Source organism: Spinacia oleracea, chromosome 6 (genome assembly GCF_020520425.1).
Source record: "Spinacia oleracea cultivar Varoflay chromosome 6, BTI_SOV_V1, whole genome shotgun sequence".
NCBI classification, from domain to species: Eukaryota; Viridiplantae; Streptophyta; class Magnoliopsida; order Caryophyllales; family Amaranthaceae; genus Spinacia; species Spinacia oleracea.
In genome coordinates this window covers 137,088,220-137,103,389 of record NC_079492.1, presented here as the reverse complement: position 1 = coordinate 137,103,389, position 15,170 = coordinate 137,088,220, and the positions used below count along the sequence as shown (strand labels likewise).

General features: G+C 36.7%; 2 protein-coding genes across 2 annotated transcripts; one reads left to right on the top strand and one right to left on the bottom strand.

Annotated features, from left to right (window-relative positions):
• Positions 1-2,716: 2,716 nt before the first annotated feature.
• Positions 2,717-6,435, top strand: LOC110791643 (pyruvate decarboxylase 2). The gene is made up of 6 exons (XM_021996413.2): positions 2,717-3,324; positions 3,416-3,579; positions 4,834-5,484; positions 5,570-5,687; positions 5,783-5,971; positions 6,059-6,435. The coding sequence occupies exons 1-6, from the start codon at positions 2,794-2,796 to the stop codon at positions 6,227-6,229; spliced, it is 1,824 nt and encodes a 607-aa protein (XP_021852105.2). The 5' UTR covers positions 2,717-2,793; the 3' UTR covers positions 6,230-6,435.
• A 313-nt stretch (positions 6,436-6,748) lies between these two features.
• On the bottom strand, positions 6,749-13,038 carry LOC110791642 (transcription factor bHLH140). The gene is made up of 6 exons (XM_021996411.2): positions 12,794-13,038; positions 12,535-12,659; positions 10,724-11,700; positions 7,996-8,599; positions 7,747-7,917; positions 6,749-7,266 (listed from the first exon to the last, which is right to left on the bottom strand). Exons 1-6 carry the CDS (start codon positions 12,840-12,842, stop codon positions 6,934-6,936), a joined length of 2,259 nt encoding a protein of 752 aa, XP_021852103.1. The 5' UTR covers positions 12,843-13,038; the 3' UTR covers positions 6,749-6,933.
• Between the last annotated feature and the right edge of the window lie 2,132 nt (positions 13,039-15,170).

Sequence of the window (15,170 nt, the reverse complement as noted above, 5' to 3'; positions counted from 1 at the left end):
ACAATATTTCCGTTGTTAAAGAGATCTTAGGCAACGAGAGTTGAAGTCGTTGCAAAAAAGAATTTCGCGACAATTTTGCAACGACTATTATCGAGGCTAAAAATGGATTTTCTTGTAAATTCATCAATTAATTTGGCAATTTTCTTAAAGTAAAATCGCTAATTGAATTGGCAGGAGCAAACCGGAAAATAATTACTTTTATAAACTTGTGCCGGCGTGGAAAGTACATTTGGTGTATTTCCTCATTCCACTTTTAATTGCAACACTTTTCTAAAATAAGAATTTATTTTTTAATTGAACGTTGCTATTTTTATTAACTTTTTACTATTAAAATTACAACCTGCCCTTATTTCCCTTTTACATTTGCTTAATCTACTACGTATTATCTAGGAAGACCAAAATGTCAAAAAAAAAAACTACGGATTATTTTTCCGTTTTTTTTAATGTTCATATAGAGAGATTCATGTTGCAACTAAAAGTGAACGAAATTCGAAGAAATATTACGAGAGTAAAGATGGGGCGTACTTTTGTTTGGTTTTGTTGGTTTCATGGTTAGTTGTATGGTGTTTGACCTGTGACACTGCTCACTATTATTGGTGGACTAATTGACGTATGATTGGGTTAATTAGTATTTAGTAGAGCGTGGTTGGTTACCGTGGTCCGTGAGATGGTAAGCTTGTTTATGAACCGGTGTGCGCAGCTGTGCACATGCAGGGTTCCCACTTACCCATACATAACATGCATGCTTGATTCTTTCTGGATTGGGAATTAATTTAATTAATTTAGAAAAACCATCGTCAATCTTAGTTAATTAAATGTACTACTAGCCATACATACTCCGCATACGTCATTTTCTTAAGTCTGTTACACACTTTGACTCATATTTTCTTCTTTGACAACCTTAACATGGGTGGACCAATACCAGGACTCCTAAATCCATTCCTGTTTCGTGTAAACTGCCTACAAATTCTATTTTTCTTTCGCTTTTTTTTTTTCTATTTTCTTTTCTATATCTTCTTTTTAATTATCACCATATTTTTAACTCACTACTAAAATTGAATTTTAGTTAGTACTTAGTACCATGAATACATGTGATATATGTGCTAGTGCTACCAATGTTTAAAAAAATATACATTAAAATTTTAAAATAGAAGATAATAGTTATTTCAGACTTTGTTTGGTTCACTACTTCGCTTGATCTAATTTAACTGAAATTAACTTATCTAAACTTAACTTAATTTATTTTTATTGAATTATTATTATTATTATTATTATTATTATTATTATTATTATTATTATTATTATTATTATTATTATTATATGAAAAGCTTATTTTGTTAAACTTATATGAACATATTTTTATTGAAATAAGTCAACAATTTTTTTTAAAAACGGAGGTCAATGAATTGAAACAATCAAATTCGATCTTATGTAGAGTATAATACTCCGTAGAAAGTTAGAGACATAACCACCACACAGGCACACACCAGTTGATTGGAGGTCCATCCCATGCCACGTTAATGCATGTTAATATGAAAAGTAACTTTGACTAATGATGAAAATATCTGCTAATTCTAGCTAGTATTTTCTCCTTAAAATCATGTACGGAGTATTTACTGTTGTTTGCACAAGAAGAAATTTCCTCTTTATTTCTTAATGTATGTTCAAACTTTTAAACACTCTGTTTTGGGTATAGAAATAAATTTAATTACTCATATCAATCATGAAAGAATAATAGCTTGCCTCATGTCCAAGTCAATCGCAAAAATCAGTAAAAATCGTATTCAATGAATATGATATACATTATTTATCCCATTTGTCCCGTTTACCAAGTTCATAACCTCAATTTATCCCGGTCAAAAAAAAAAACCCCCCCTCAATTTATCAATATGAAGTTTAATGATGTCAATTATAAAAATTATGTACTAACAATTTATTTTCTTAAGTCAAAATTCCCGTTACTATGTACAATTGTACAAATATGGAGTAACATGATCGAGAATGTAAAAAAAAAAACCTTTAATACGAAGACTCATTATTTATCATAATCTAAAGTGCATAAAAACCGATTTAAAACTAAATCACTAACTAGAATCATAATTCTTTTTCTTGGTGCAAATGATATTGATTCAAATTCATTACAAAGAGAATCTTAGAATACGTTACATTCACCTGATTTTCACTTATTTTTTCTAAATTATCTTATCTTAACTAAACTTATTTTAGTTATAAATTGTACTTGTATAACTCTTATTTTTCCAAACGTATCTTATTTGAACTTAACCAAACTTATAAACTTATATTTGTTAAAATAAGTAAAAATAAGGTAAATAGAACATGAATACATAATCTTGTATAAACTTTTCATTTTACCACCTGTTCACGAGTCAAAGATATCATTGACTACTTTGGTAACTAATAAATTGAAAAACAAAATAATTTGGTCGGTTTAATTTCAAAAATCACTGTACTTGCAAGATCCTCTTTTACAACCATCGATCACAAATTCACAATCACCTCTTTTCTGTGCCGCCAATCACAAGAATCACCCCCAAAAAAGTTAAAAAATAATCTCAAAATCTAAATTAAAACCTCAAACCGCCCCTTGTTTATTATTAAATCCCCCTTCACCAAGAAACCTATTTCATTTCCTTTTTCTTAACATAAAAAATTAACCATTTTCATTATTTTCACCACCTTATATAAAGCCCCCCTTTTTCTTCCCATAAATCAAATCACAAAAATACATACATTCAAATATTTCTTAAAAACATTTTATCTCTCCTCTCAAAAATGGACACCAAAATCGGTTCTCTAGACACGTGTAAGCCCACCAACACAAACATCTGCTGCCCCGCCAAAAACGGCGATGTCACCACCCTCCAAACCTCCGCACACAACGCCCAACCCATCGCACCACCAGAATCCACCCTTGGACGCCACCTTGCACGCCGCCTCGTCCAAATTGGCGTCAACGACGTCTTCTCTGTTCCTGGTGACTTTAACCTCACCCTCCTTGACCACCTCTTAGCCGAACCAGGCCTCAAGCTTGTCGGCTGCTGTAACGAGCTCAACGCCGGGTATGCTGCCGATGGCTACGCTAGATCCCGCGGTGTCGGTGCCTGCGTTGTTACTTTCACCGTTGGCGGATTATCAGTTCTTAACGCTATTGCTGGGGCCTACTCTGAGAATCTCCCTGTGATTTGTATCGTTGGTGGTCCCAACTCCAATGATTATGGAACCAACAGAGTTCTCCATCATACTATCGGGTTACCCGATTTTAGCCAAGAGTTGCGGTGCTTTCAAACTGTTACTTGTTTTCAGGTATTCCTCATTTTATTCAAGCTTTTTCATCAATGTCGGTTTTATTTATTTTTGAATTTTCTTCATATTTTGGCGCTTTGAATTTATGTAGGCAGTGGTGAATAATCTTGATGATGCACATGAATTGATCGATACGGCGGTTTCGACGGCGTTAAAGGAGAGTAAACCGGTATACATTAGCGTCGGTTGTAATTTGCCAGCGATTCCTCACCCAACGTTTAGCCGGGAGCCTGTTCCATTTTCACTCTCTCCTAGGTAAATTCCTCTCTCAGTTTTCTTCATTTTGTTAAAATGTTTTGCTGGATTTCTGGTATTTGGTTGAAATTTCTGGAGTTTTGAAGTTGATTATTCTTTATCGGTAGACCGCCAAAGGAAAATTTTGCAAAATTATGGCATAAAATTCTTCTCTCTGTTTTGTTTTTTTCGCATTTGTTTGATTATTTTTGCTGTTGAAAATTGTTTATTAAAGGTTAATAACGATACTTTTTCTGATTTATTTTTCTGTGTTTGGTGAATTTTGAAGTTTGATTGAGCTTTGTGGAAATATCTGGAAATGTGTAGAGATTTTTAGCACTATGATCCGGATAATGAAATGATTTCATAAAATATTTTAAAATTAAAGGATATGAGTGACATCATCGTGGTTTCTAGAATAGATTGTACTCCGCATAGATTATTGTAGTTGCATTTTTATGTGTGATTTGTTGGGCGTAAAAGCTGTATGGGTGGAGTACACATTGCTAATTGGAGTAAGAAAATGATTTGTGTTTTTGTTTTTGTTGGGTATTACTGTATTAGTAGATCTTTAAAGAATTTAGTGTGTGCATTAGGAATATAATCAGGAACACATGTGCTGTGTTTAGAGCTTGGGTTTTATTTAACATGACATACAATGTATTCGTGTCACATGTTGTTTTCGTATTTTATTGGATACTAGTAGATCTTTGGAGGAGTTTTGGTGGTGTAAGAATGTAGTGTGTGCTTTAGGATATTTATAACATTTCATACCTGGGAATGAATGATTCTCCTACCTAAAATTGATGAATTTTCTGCCAAAGCTAAGGGACATTTTGATTACATATCTTGTGAGTGTGATTTGGTATGAATTGATGTTGTTATGGCTGATACGGTAATACCCTTCATGTTACACTTTTACCCTACTTCAGAAGTAAAAGAATTGGAGTTTTAGTATCCTGTTAGGTTGGTACTGAACACTGTTAAAGAATTTTCTATCTGGTCTAATGGACGTATAGGTTGCATTCAGAAATTGTGAATGCGGCTTACTATGAGTTACATATGAATATTGTGATTGGCTGATACCCTTTTAGTGTTTCTGTAAGTTTGTTATGGTGGCAGTTTATTGCCATTTTTGCTAATCTCTGCATCATGTGACCTTTACATTATGCGAGAGGTTAATTTTTCTGTAGAAGTTGTCCTGTTGTATGGAAAACAGAAATGAGTAATGGAAAACCTTATCTGTATTGTTTTTTTTGTTTTTTTGCAATGCAGGTTGAGTAACCCAATGGGTCTGCATGCTGCAGTGGAGGCAGCTGCAGAGTTCCTGAACAAGGCTGTGAAGCCTGTTATGGTCGGTGGGCCTAAATTGCGGGTTGCAAAGGCTTGTGGCTCATTTGTTGATTTAGCTGATGCATCTGGATATGCATTGGCAGCGATGCCCTCAGCCAAAGGCCTAATTCCAGAGCATCATCCCCATTTCATCGGCACATATTGGGGAGCAGTGAGCACTGCATTTTGTGCTGAAATTGTCGAATCAGCTGACGCATATGTGTTTGCCGGCCCAATTTTCAACGATTACAGTTCTGTCGGGTATTCTCTTCTTCTCAAAAGAGAGAAGGCTATCATTGTGCAGCCCGATAGAGTCGTTATTGGCAACGGCCCTGCATTTGGGTGTGTTCTGATGAAGGATTTCTTGAAAGAGTTGGCCAAAAAGATTAGGAAAAACACAACTGCATTTGAAAACTACAGTAGAATCTTTGTTCCGGAAGGGAAACCTCTCAAGTCTGAGCCTGAAGAGCCACTAAGGGTCAATGTTCTTTTCCAACATGTCCAGAAAATGGTATCTAGTGACACTGCAGTGATAGCTGAGACAGGAGATTCATGGTTCAATTGTCAGAAGTTGAAGTTACCTGAAGGATGCGGGTATATGCTTTATCAATGTGAATCATTATTGTTGGTTTTATTTTATCTATTTGGTTTGTATAAGTAATAGGATTCGGGTTTCCAGGTATGAATTCCAGATGCAATATGGATCAATTGGGTGGTCTGTTGGTGCAACTCTCGGTTATGCTCAAGCTGTTCCTGAAAAGAGAGTCCTTGCTTTCATAGGCGATGGGAGTTTCCAGGTAAAAGCAGTCTCTTGATACTTACAAAATGAAATATTTCTTCGACAGTCTTATGTGAAGTTTTTTTGACAAACCTGTTTTGGTGGGTCGGTTAGGTGACTGCACAAGATATATCAACAATGCTGCGATGTGGGCAAAAGACTATCATCTTTCTGATCAACAACGGTGGATATACCATTGAGGTTGAGATTCATGACGGTCCATACAATGTCATCAAAAACTGGAACTACACTGCACTTGTCGAGGCTATTCACAATGGTGAAGGAAAATGCTGGACAGCCAAGGTGCGTAAGAAAATAAACAGGGTTACTAGTTATTTGACCACTTGTCTTTCATAGTTTTATTTCGTTGTTAATTGAATTTCTGGGCAGGTATTCAATGAGGAGCAGCTTGTTGAAGCAATTGATACGGCAACAGGACCAAAGAAAGACTGTTTATGCTTCATCGAGGTGATAGTGCACAAGGATGATACAAGCAAAGAGCTGCTTGAATGGGGTTCCAGAGTATCTGCTGCCAACAGTCGTCCCCCAAACCCGCAGTAGACCTGATCTCATCACTAGACAAATAAAAGTTGGATTTGAGTTTCTCATTTTGTTTCTGCGATTTTGCGGTTGCGTCACAAGTTTTGCAACGGAGTTGATGTTTAGTAGTAAGTAATCTAGTAGTAGTACTCCTAAACTGCTAATGCAGATATATGTACAGACCATCCTTTTTTATGATCAAGCCTTTTCCCGTCTTTCTGGACAAATTTGATTCAATTTTGAGTTTGATCTGTTTCACTCTGCTATTAGAGTGACTATTTTAGTCTGCACTATGCATCTTCTGTACAGGTTGTACCATTGCAAGGTCTTTTGTTTATGCTTATTGGAGGAAACGTGAACAGGTTACAGAATACTGGTATACTGGATGGACAAATGTGCAGGTTCAAGTCTTTGCGATCATGAGATGAATGGTTTATAGAAACACTAGGGGAAGGAAAACCTAAACAAAGAGAAATCTACAGCCAAATTTGATTCACTATGTAGATCTCCCTTATAAAAAGAGATGTTAAAACCTCCAAATTATCATGTAAATTTCCCTTGAATAAAAGATGTACAAAATGACACAGAAATCAATGACTTCAGGTGCACAACAATTCAAGATTCACTAAAGTCTGAAAGCTAATCACATTAACTAACCGATATATACACAGCAAAATCAAAATTGATGTACCGAAACTGCATTATCTATCTATCTATCTATCTATTTACGAGTCTGCATCTGTTTTCGTTGTTCCTTGCACAAGACGGCCGTTTTGAAGAAGGGTGGCAGGGAATGGAGCTTTGCAGTTGTTTATATGTGATTTTAGACGAGGTATATTAGGATGAGCACTCTTACAGCGATGGCATCGTAGCTCTTTTGATAGAAGGCCCTCGTCTTGTATTGATGGTTTTCCAAATTTCTCAACCTCCTCAATCACATCAACTGCATCTCGGAAGAATTCAGTGTTGAAGGAGTTCCAATGCTTTTTGTTCTTTAAATGCGGCGAGTTGAAGTCCTGACTAATCACATGCAGGTGCAATTGCCTCATTGATGGAACCTGGTTTACAAGACAGAATTCAAGAATTGTAAGGATATTCCCTTTAATTATTTTGGTGATCTTTTCTATGCAAAGTATGAGAATAGAGTGTACAGCAATTATTTAGGAACAAGAATTGTTGAAAAATACAGTACATTTTCGGATACAATTCAGGAGGGAGTCATATACTTGTATACTTGCATTAACATCATAGCTAGGAAAAGAACATTGTTGGGATAGTTGCCATTGAAATAAAATGTAAATCAGCTTTTTAACCACACAAAAATCAATACGTAATATTAATTCCATCATTTGGTGATCTCAAAGATAACCAGACCTAGCTCTCGATTTCTTTTGCAGCAAACTCCTACTCCATATGAGACATACATTAACATAGGTACAGAGTTGATCACTTTCAATGGTTTACAACTTCTAGTACAGTAGTGCTTTGTTTCCATGATAACAAACAATATAGAGAAGGAACATAGGAAAACGACATACCGAATGAAACCCAAGGCGGAAAATTAGCGAATCATCCTCCAGTAAGAGCCTCTCAGTCCAGTTCATTCCCACTTGATGCATTGTTTTCAATAGCTGAAGGTGTTCCTGGCACACATCTTCAAGACGATCCAGACCATTCAAACGTGCGAGCACAAGAATGTGTCTTTTTGCCTATTTAAAAACAGTTGAAGTCATCATTATCATGAAAAAGTTGTCAATGTCAAGAGAAGAGTAAATTAAGGTTCTTACCTTAGGGTAAATATCATTCAGGACAATAACATCAATGGTTGTCTCTAGCACGTCGCTCTTATGTTTCTCGGGATTCATTGCTAAACTGTATAAAGCCTGAGCCCAAGATCCCCATGCTTTAGATGAGTTAACATTGCTTTTTGACTTGTTTTGTTGCTCCAAATCAGTATTACCAGATCCAACTTCATACTTGAGTCCCTTGTTCTTCTTACTTCTTTCTTCAACGTGAACAATCTCTCTCTTCATCTTCTGATCAGAAGCATTGTTACCTCTCTTTCCTCTGTGGTTTTGCACTTCAGACCTCTTAAGAATAGATACAAAACCTTCAAAGAGTGACGAGTAAGCCTCGCGAAGGATTTTACAGCCCTCATCGTAGTTATTTTTCAAACAATTTGGTCTTTGGGGATTCATATTTGGTCCAACAACATGAATCACATGTGTGACTCCTTCCCTAATAAACAAAGGTGAATCCGCAGGGACAGGAATGACTGCAGCCTTTCCTGGAGCAAGAGTGTTGGCTCTCTCTTTGGTTGCAACCTCTAGACTTGGGCCTGCAGCACTAAATATGGCAGCATTCACGCCCCCACCTCCAGGTTTGAGTCGCCTGTAACGTAAATGTCAGAGTGATTTACAACATAAATGCAGGCAACGAAATTTGCAATCCAGATGAATGACGAGTAAACTTTTGAAAGAACATGAAATTGGGCTTAGGCTACAGAGTTGGACAACTAACAAAATTTATAACTTGGTTGTTATCATTCTTTTCTCTAATGTAGGATACCTAGTTTGAAATAATAAACATTAACGCTTGCTCAAGCTCAACGTTATGACAACTGATCAAAAACAAGCAGCTAATGTAAATAAAGAATGTCAATGGGTCTTCATGAAAATATGCAAGGTAATGAAAAGCACTTACAATGTAAGAAACTCCGTCCAGTTATACTCAATTAGTAATCACTATCACAGTATTGTCAGTCAAGAAACTAAACCAAAAAAAAATTGTGCAATGTTGTGAAACTTTCTTAAGTGGTAAATGTTGAAATATGTATGGAACAGAGTAAGCATAGAAATTCCGTAAAAAAGAAGTCATTTTTCTCAAAAAATATAACAAGTCACCCCTCAAACAAGTTATTTTGTCAAGAAAATAATACTTGTCATGAGAGCAAAAAATAATTAATAGAAAGTCTTCTTCTGAAGCAAGTTGGAGTTAGGGATATGAATGTCAACCAAAAGGTCACTAGTAATGCCTACCAATGATTTTCCAAACGAATTACTATCACTATTGATGCCTAACATAAAACATGACACGCAAATTTTAAATGTTCAGAAATCATGGAACTCAAAGTATATGAATAGAAATAACCAGACAAGCGGTTGTGTGCGGAGTCTTTTAAACCTGAGCAACAAAAGAAATTTATCCAGGACAGCTGCAATTTCATCAAGCTAGCCTCCAACTACCTAGCGCAATCCTCTTCTAGGGAGATGAAAGATATATCATGGTAAGAAGACATGAACTCATAGCTCCATGGGATGAATTCAAATAAGCAACCTTAAACTCCCAGAAAGGTCATCCTTAAGTAACCAGATAATATTAAGATAACTGTTACCAAGCTACAACTTATACTGTTATAGTCTAACAACCGAATATGCTACAAATAAGATTAAGGAAAGAGTTGAGCCAAAGGCACAAACTAAAAACTACTCCCTCAGTCCCTCCGTCCCAAAATATAGTGTCTGTTTTCCATTTTGGGTGTCCCAAAATGTTGTGCCCGTTTTCCATTTTGGGTGTCCCAAAATGTGGTCCAATATTTAATGTCTGTACCTAGAAAATAGTGTGGTCCTATCATTAATGGTTCTATCATGAAACTGTGGTCCAGAATCTATTATTTTTTGTCTTTTTGTTTAAAAAATAAAATAAATTGTGTACTTTTCTACTAAAGTACAATAACATTAATAGTTCATTATGTTATTTTTCAAGTTTCTTATTCCCGTGAAAAAGGTCAAACGGGCACTATATTATCGGACGGAGGGAGTAGTAAAGAATGTTTGTGAGAGGGGGGGCGGGGGGGTGGAGGCTAGACAGGCAGGTATATAATAAAGTAAAGAAAATGATGTATTTCTACTTCATTTATCTTCTCATTACTGAAAGAAGTTGAGGGTCATAGGCTCATAACATGTAAAATAATGCTAGATGATGAAAAGAATCAAGAAAAGTAAGACTACCCCAATAATATTGATTACATTATGCCAGAGATGTCCAGCTTGACCATATGTAGGCAAGGTAGCAGCAGTAAGAGGCATAACATTTATGAGATACTCCGTACAAACCCAAAGTACCCAGTTAAGTATAAATCAAAGCATCTTAGATCTTACTACACACACAGCATATTTCAAACAGTTTTCAATTTTCCCTTTTTGTTTTGGTGCCAACAGGTGTGCAACTTTACAAACCGTGGTCAGAATTGGTTAAGATTAAATCTTACTAGTGTCGTCCTAAAGGTCTTTACGTAATGGAAATTAATCAAGCCCTGCAGGGTGCCGAGCAGTGGCATGAAAATAGCGTGCTTCTCTGCTTAACCATTTATATTACAACAAAACCGGAACTTTAACTTCTTTTAAGGTCTAATCAATAATTAAGTTTTCAGCGACAGCATTCTCAACAATATTATCTTATTAGTCAACAAGAAGCTCAAGAAATTGTGAATAGCCTAAGAAGATGGATGCTTACCAGTTAGCAGCATTGGCAATTACATTGCAGCGCATGCCTCCTTTAGAATACAGACAAGTGATATCTCCCACAAATGTGGAGAACTTTTCAGGATTGATGTTTCTTTGTGCAGCTTTAGACTTAACCAAAGACAGAATCTTTGATTTATGAGTCAGATCCACCAAAACAAGTCTTGCATTCCTCAACTTACTTATATATTCCTCTACTTTCTCAACAATAATATCAGATGCCTTCTCGTGGTCAAACTGAAAGTCCGCAGTTGAAATCGAAGGGAAAGCAAGGGTGTCAGTTGTGTCCAAGGAAGCAGAATCATCCTTGGAGTTCGTCAAAGCCACAGTGTCAGCAACAGACTCCACAGCCATAGGATCTTCCTTCTCCCCCTCATTACTGACACCTCCAAAGGATTCTGGTTTGGATCCTTCACTGCGGACTTTTGGTTCTTTTACTGGTAGACTAGGGGAAGAGTTGGGAGTCATACTTGAACCCGAACCCGAACCAGGAGGATCTACTTTTTTCAAAAACTTCATTATACCAACCTGGATCTTAGCATCCGAGCTCTTCTGACCAAAGCAACCTGAGGGGAGAGTATCCTGTGAACTAAGCCTGCTATATGTTGTAATAGCATCTTCTACATCGCTCTCACTCGGGCAGATAGTGATTCGAGAATATCCTTCATTTAGCTTTGGCAATTCCTTTTTTTGAAGCATTCTATTCACAACTGCAGCAGCTTTTCCACCCTGCAAATTCCCTTCATGCCCTGTACGTTTAACGGATCTTGAAATACAGAGCTTAGCAGGCAGATCAAGCACTACAGCATGCACGTCCACTTCAGGGCTGCCAAGCTTCACAAAATCGGCACGCTGTTCTTTATCCAGGTTGCATCTGTCAATGAATACGCTTTTTTTGTCTTTCAACGCAGCAATTGCACTGCTTAGACATTTAGCTCTGGTTCCAGATTTACCATTATTAATAGTGTCCTGCAAATGAGATTGACCAGACAATAGATTTTCTATTCAGAATTCAGTCACAAACTCACAACTCAAGCAATGTTCTTTTAACCTTACAAAAAGAAAAGCTTTTAGGTCTGATATATTCTTGTAAGTTCAAAGAAGGGCTAGTAAGCTCTTTTACACATAAATTAAGGTCAGACAATGGCTAACAAGTCCGTAAGTTCAAATTCGGTCGATCATGGGTTTTCAGGAGAAATGATCATATTCTAAGATATCACAGATCAATGAGAGAAGGTCATTGCAAGTTAGTAAAGTATTAACTCGTTCAAAATCGTACTCGACTATCACAACTCAACATGCTAATAGACTTCACATGATCTACGAAATCGTAAAATGACATAAGGTTCTTATCTATGTTGTTACTCTAGAAACATTGAGTACCAATATCCACCCTACATTCTAATAACATGGATGGCATTTCAACAGAAAACGTACTGATCACGAAAATCGGCCACCATCTTCCTATATATTCTAGGTGTAATACCCTTGGGTCAAATACACTAAACAGGCACATACTGTAAATCACATTACACTTAATTTGTTAACCACCTGTTAAACAAGCATAAAAATAGCAATTTTCTCATGCATTTATGTAAAAAGCTCAGAACAAAATTACAAATCTCTATATAATCAAAATTATGAAACAACAAATCATGCTTAAACATTTTCATATAATTAGACAAATAATGACAACTTTAACAGAATGATTTTTGCAACTTCTTACACTTATACTTTTATGGATTATGCCTTGAATTACAGAAAATGAAGTGGGTATTGAAAAATCAGGAGATAGAAAGAGACCTGGCAGATTCGAGCCCAGGGACGAGAGGAGGCGCCCATAACAAGGTCACAGAAGGTCGACTTGCCGCTGCCAGGTGGGCCAACCATTATCACTACTAAAGCTTTCCCATTTCCTTCTTTTTCTTCTGCATTTGTTGAACCCATTGAATTCCCATTTCAATTTCATCCAAGAATTGTATAATTGAATGTCAATTACCTCAAGTTAATGCGAAAATCAGCAAAAATATAAAATACATAAAGAAGAAGATTGGGAAATTACCTTTACGATGTTTAGAGTGGGAATCATCAATTTCCATTTCGTTCTCCATTGTTGCAACTCACAACAGAAATACAGAATGTCTAACCTTCGTAGTGGAGATGTTCTTACCGGGGGTGAGCATAACTGGTCAAAATTCTAGGGTCTAGAACTGGAACGGTCAAACCGGTTCCTAAATGAACATACGGAGTATTCCGTATAAGCTACCTAAAGCAGAAACAAGAACCCATAGGGCTATGGGAACTGGATCATGCAGTTTAGATTCCAGTAAAGTTGAGCAAGTGTTGGGCAATGTAGGCCCACGTATCAGGGTTGTATGATTGTCTCGTGCTTTAATGGGCCAGTGTCTGGAACAGGTTAGGAAAAGTTGTGTCGTGCTAGACTCGTGTTATATTTCATAAATAAGGCTCACGCTCGATTCGTCCCATGGTTTATGTCAATGGGACCCTGCTAATGATTTTTTTTAAATAAATTGGATAAAATAAGAGGTCGACACGCGGGTCACCCATCGTGCTGGTGCAAATTTCCAAAATAATGTTCTTGCATGGTCCATTATCCATATGTAGGCTCTCATGTCATGACGGACTTACAAGTTATAACGGGCTTGTGCAAGGTAGGGGTAAATTTTGTGATGGTCAACGGGCTTGTGCAAGGTAGGGGTAAATTTTGTGATGGACTGGAAAGACCATCAGGCTTGTGCCATGTAGGATTAATCCAACGGGTTTAAAAAATCGGATTTGATCGGATCAGATTGAGAGAATTGATTGGATAAATTTCAGTTTTATCGAAATAGTGGATATCCCTCGACTTAGGCCTAATATAAATAAATGTAAGACCTGTTTTTTACTTAAAAGGTTTACAAGGAAAGAACAAGAGTATAGCTCATTATTTAATTTATATGGTGGCAATAAACTTGTAACGACCATAACTGGCAAAAAAAGATATCAAAGCTTAAATTTTTTTGGTTCTTCACTAATAGTCGCCCATGAATTATCTAATACTTGATAGAAAAGAAAAAGTGACATGCATGCAAGAAAATTATACTATGTATTAAATAGTGTAGTGAACACAAAAATAATCGATGAAAACATGTTTTAAGAGTGTAGTGATGTGCTTGCTATTTGAACATATTTAGGGGTAATTAGAGATGTGTTCTTCACTAGGGCTCCTCCGTCCCTATTTTTTGAAGGCAAGCAAAGCGACGCAACAAAAATATGAGCTGATCTAAAAGAGAAAAAATCCCCTAGTCAGGAGGACCGAGGTTAGTCATGACTCATGAGGCCCTAAATTTTCTACCCTCAGTCATCACAAATTCACAAGTATCATACTTTAAGCTTCTAAGTAAAAAAAAAAAAGGAAAAAGAGAAAAGGCCCCACCAAAAATCCAAAAAAGGTCCAAGGCCCAATGCCAAAAGGGACCATTGAAGATTTGAAGCTAGTAAGCTATCTATGGCCCAAAGGTTAAGAAGAAAGACATAAGGGAAAGCAACTAGGGGACGTTTTAATGTTTATGCACGGTTGTAAGTTGTAACCCTTGTGAACTCGTTGCACAGTCGTGTTGTCAGGAACCAAGTTTGAGCATATGGGTGCACAGTTGTGTTGGTTGCACGACCATTCTAGCTGACTAGACGCTGCTCTATGCACGATCGTGCTTGACTCCATGAGCATGCGCATCGTGCTTTACCTTGCCACTATTCATAAGCATCGTGCTTTACTTGACGACGGTCACTTTTCTTTGGCATACACATTACACCCTATGCATAAACAAGTTGGTTTTAACCAATTGTTTGTTGGTTCAGTGGTGATTGGGGCTGAACTTGGTAGGGAGAACCCGTGTTCGATCCCCCGCAACAACAATTGGGAGGGGAATTGAACCTAACCACCCAGAACTCGCCCCGAATCCGGATTAGCCTTAAGGGTGAACCGGGTGCTAACACCAAAAAAAAAAAAAAAAAAACAAGTTGGTTTTGGAGCGTCTTAGGTTTTGTGACCTCTCATTGTCACCACTTGTGTATTTTTTAAGTTTAAATACTCTAATTTCTTGTTCTTGGATTGACCTCGATCATGCTTCAACTAGTGTAGCAACACTAACAACAATTTGGAGCAAGCTCTCCATTATTTCAATTCAACTCAATCATAACTTTCTTACTATCCATGTTCTATATCTGTCAAAGCAGGAGGTTGACTTACGTCGATGGCCGATCTAATTTTTGACAAGTTTTCGTGACATAGATATTGTTATATGGGCTAAGGCCCTGTTCTTTTTGGTTTAACTAAAGTTTCATGACTTATTTCGCAGTTTAGTTCAGTTCAGTTCAGTTAATTTCAGTTTAATTCAATTTAATTCAACTTATTATTATTATTATTATTATTATTATTT

Coding starts and splice junctions, on each gene's coding strand:
- LOC110791643 (XM_021996413.2), top strand. CDS start 2,794: ATGGACACCAAAATCGGTTCTCTAGACACGTGTAAGCCCACCAACACA. Junction 5,688..5,782: donor TAGGCGATGGGAGTTTCCAG/GTAAAAGCAGTC, acceptor TGGGTCGGTTAG/GTGACTGCACAAGATATATC. Junction 5,972..6,058: donor GAAAATGCTGGACAGCCAAG/GTGCGTAAGAAA, acceptor ATTTCTGGGCAG/GTATTCAATGAGGAGCAGCT.
- LOC110791642 (XM_021996411.2), bottom strand. CDS start 12,842: ATGGAGAACGAAATGGAAATTGATGATTCCCACTCTAAACATCGTAAA. Junction 12,660..12,793: donor CCACTCTAAACATCGTAAAG/GTAATTTCCCAA, acceptor CAACAAATGCAG/AAGAAAAAGAAGGAAATGGG. Junction 11,701..12,534: donor CCTGGGCTCGAATCTGCCAG/GTCTCTTTCTAT, acceptor TCTCATTTGCAG/GACACTATTAATAATGGTAA.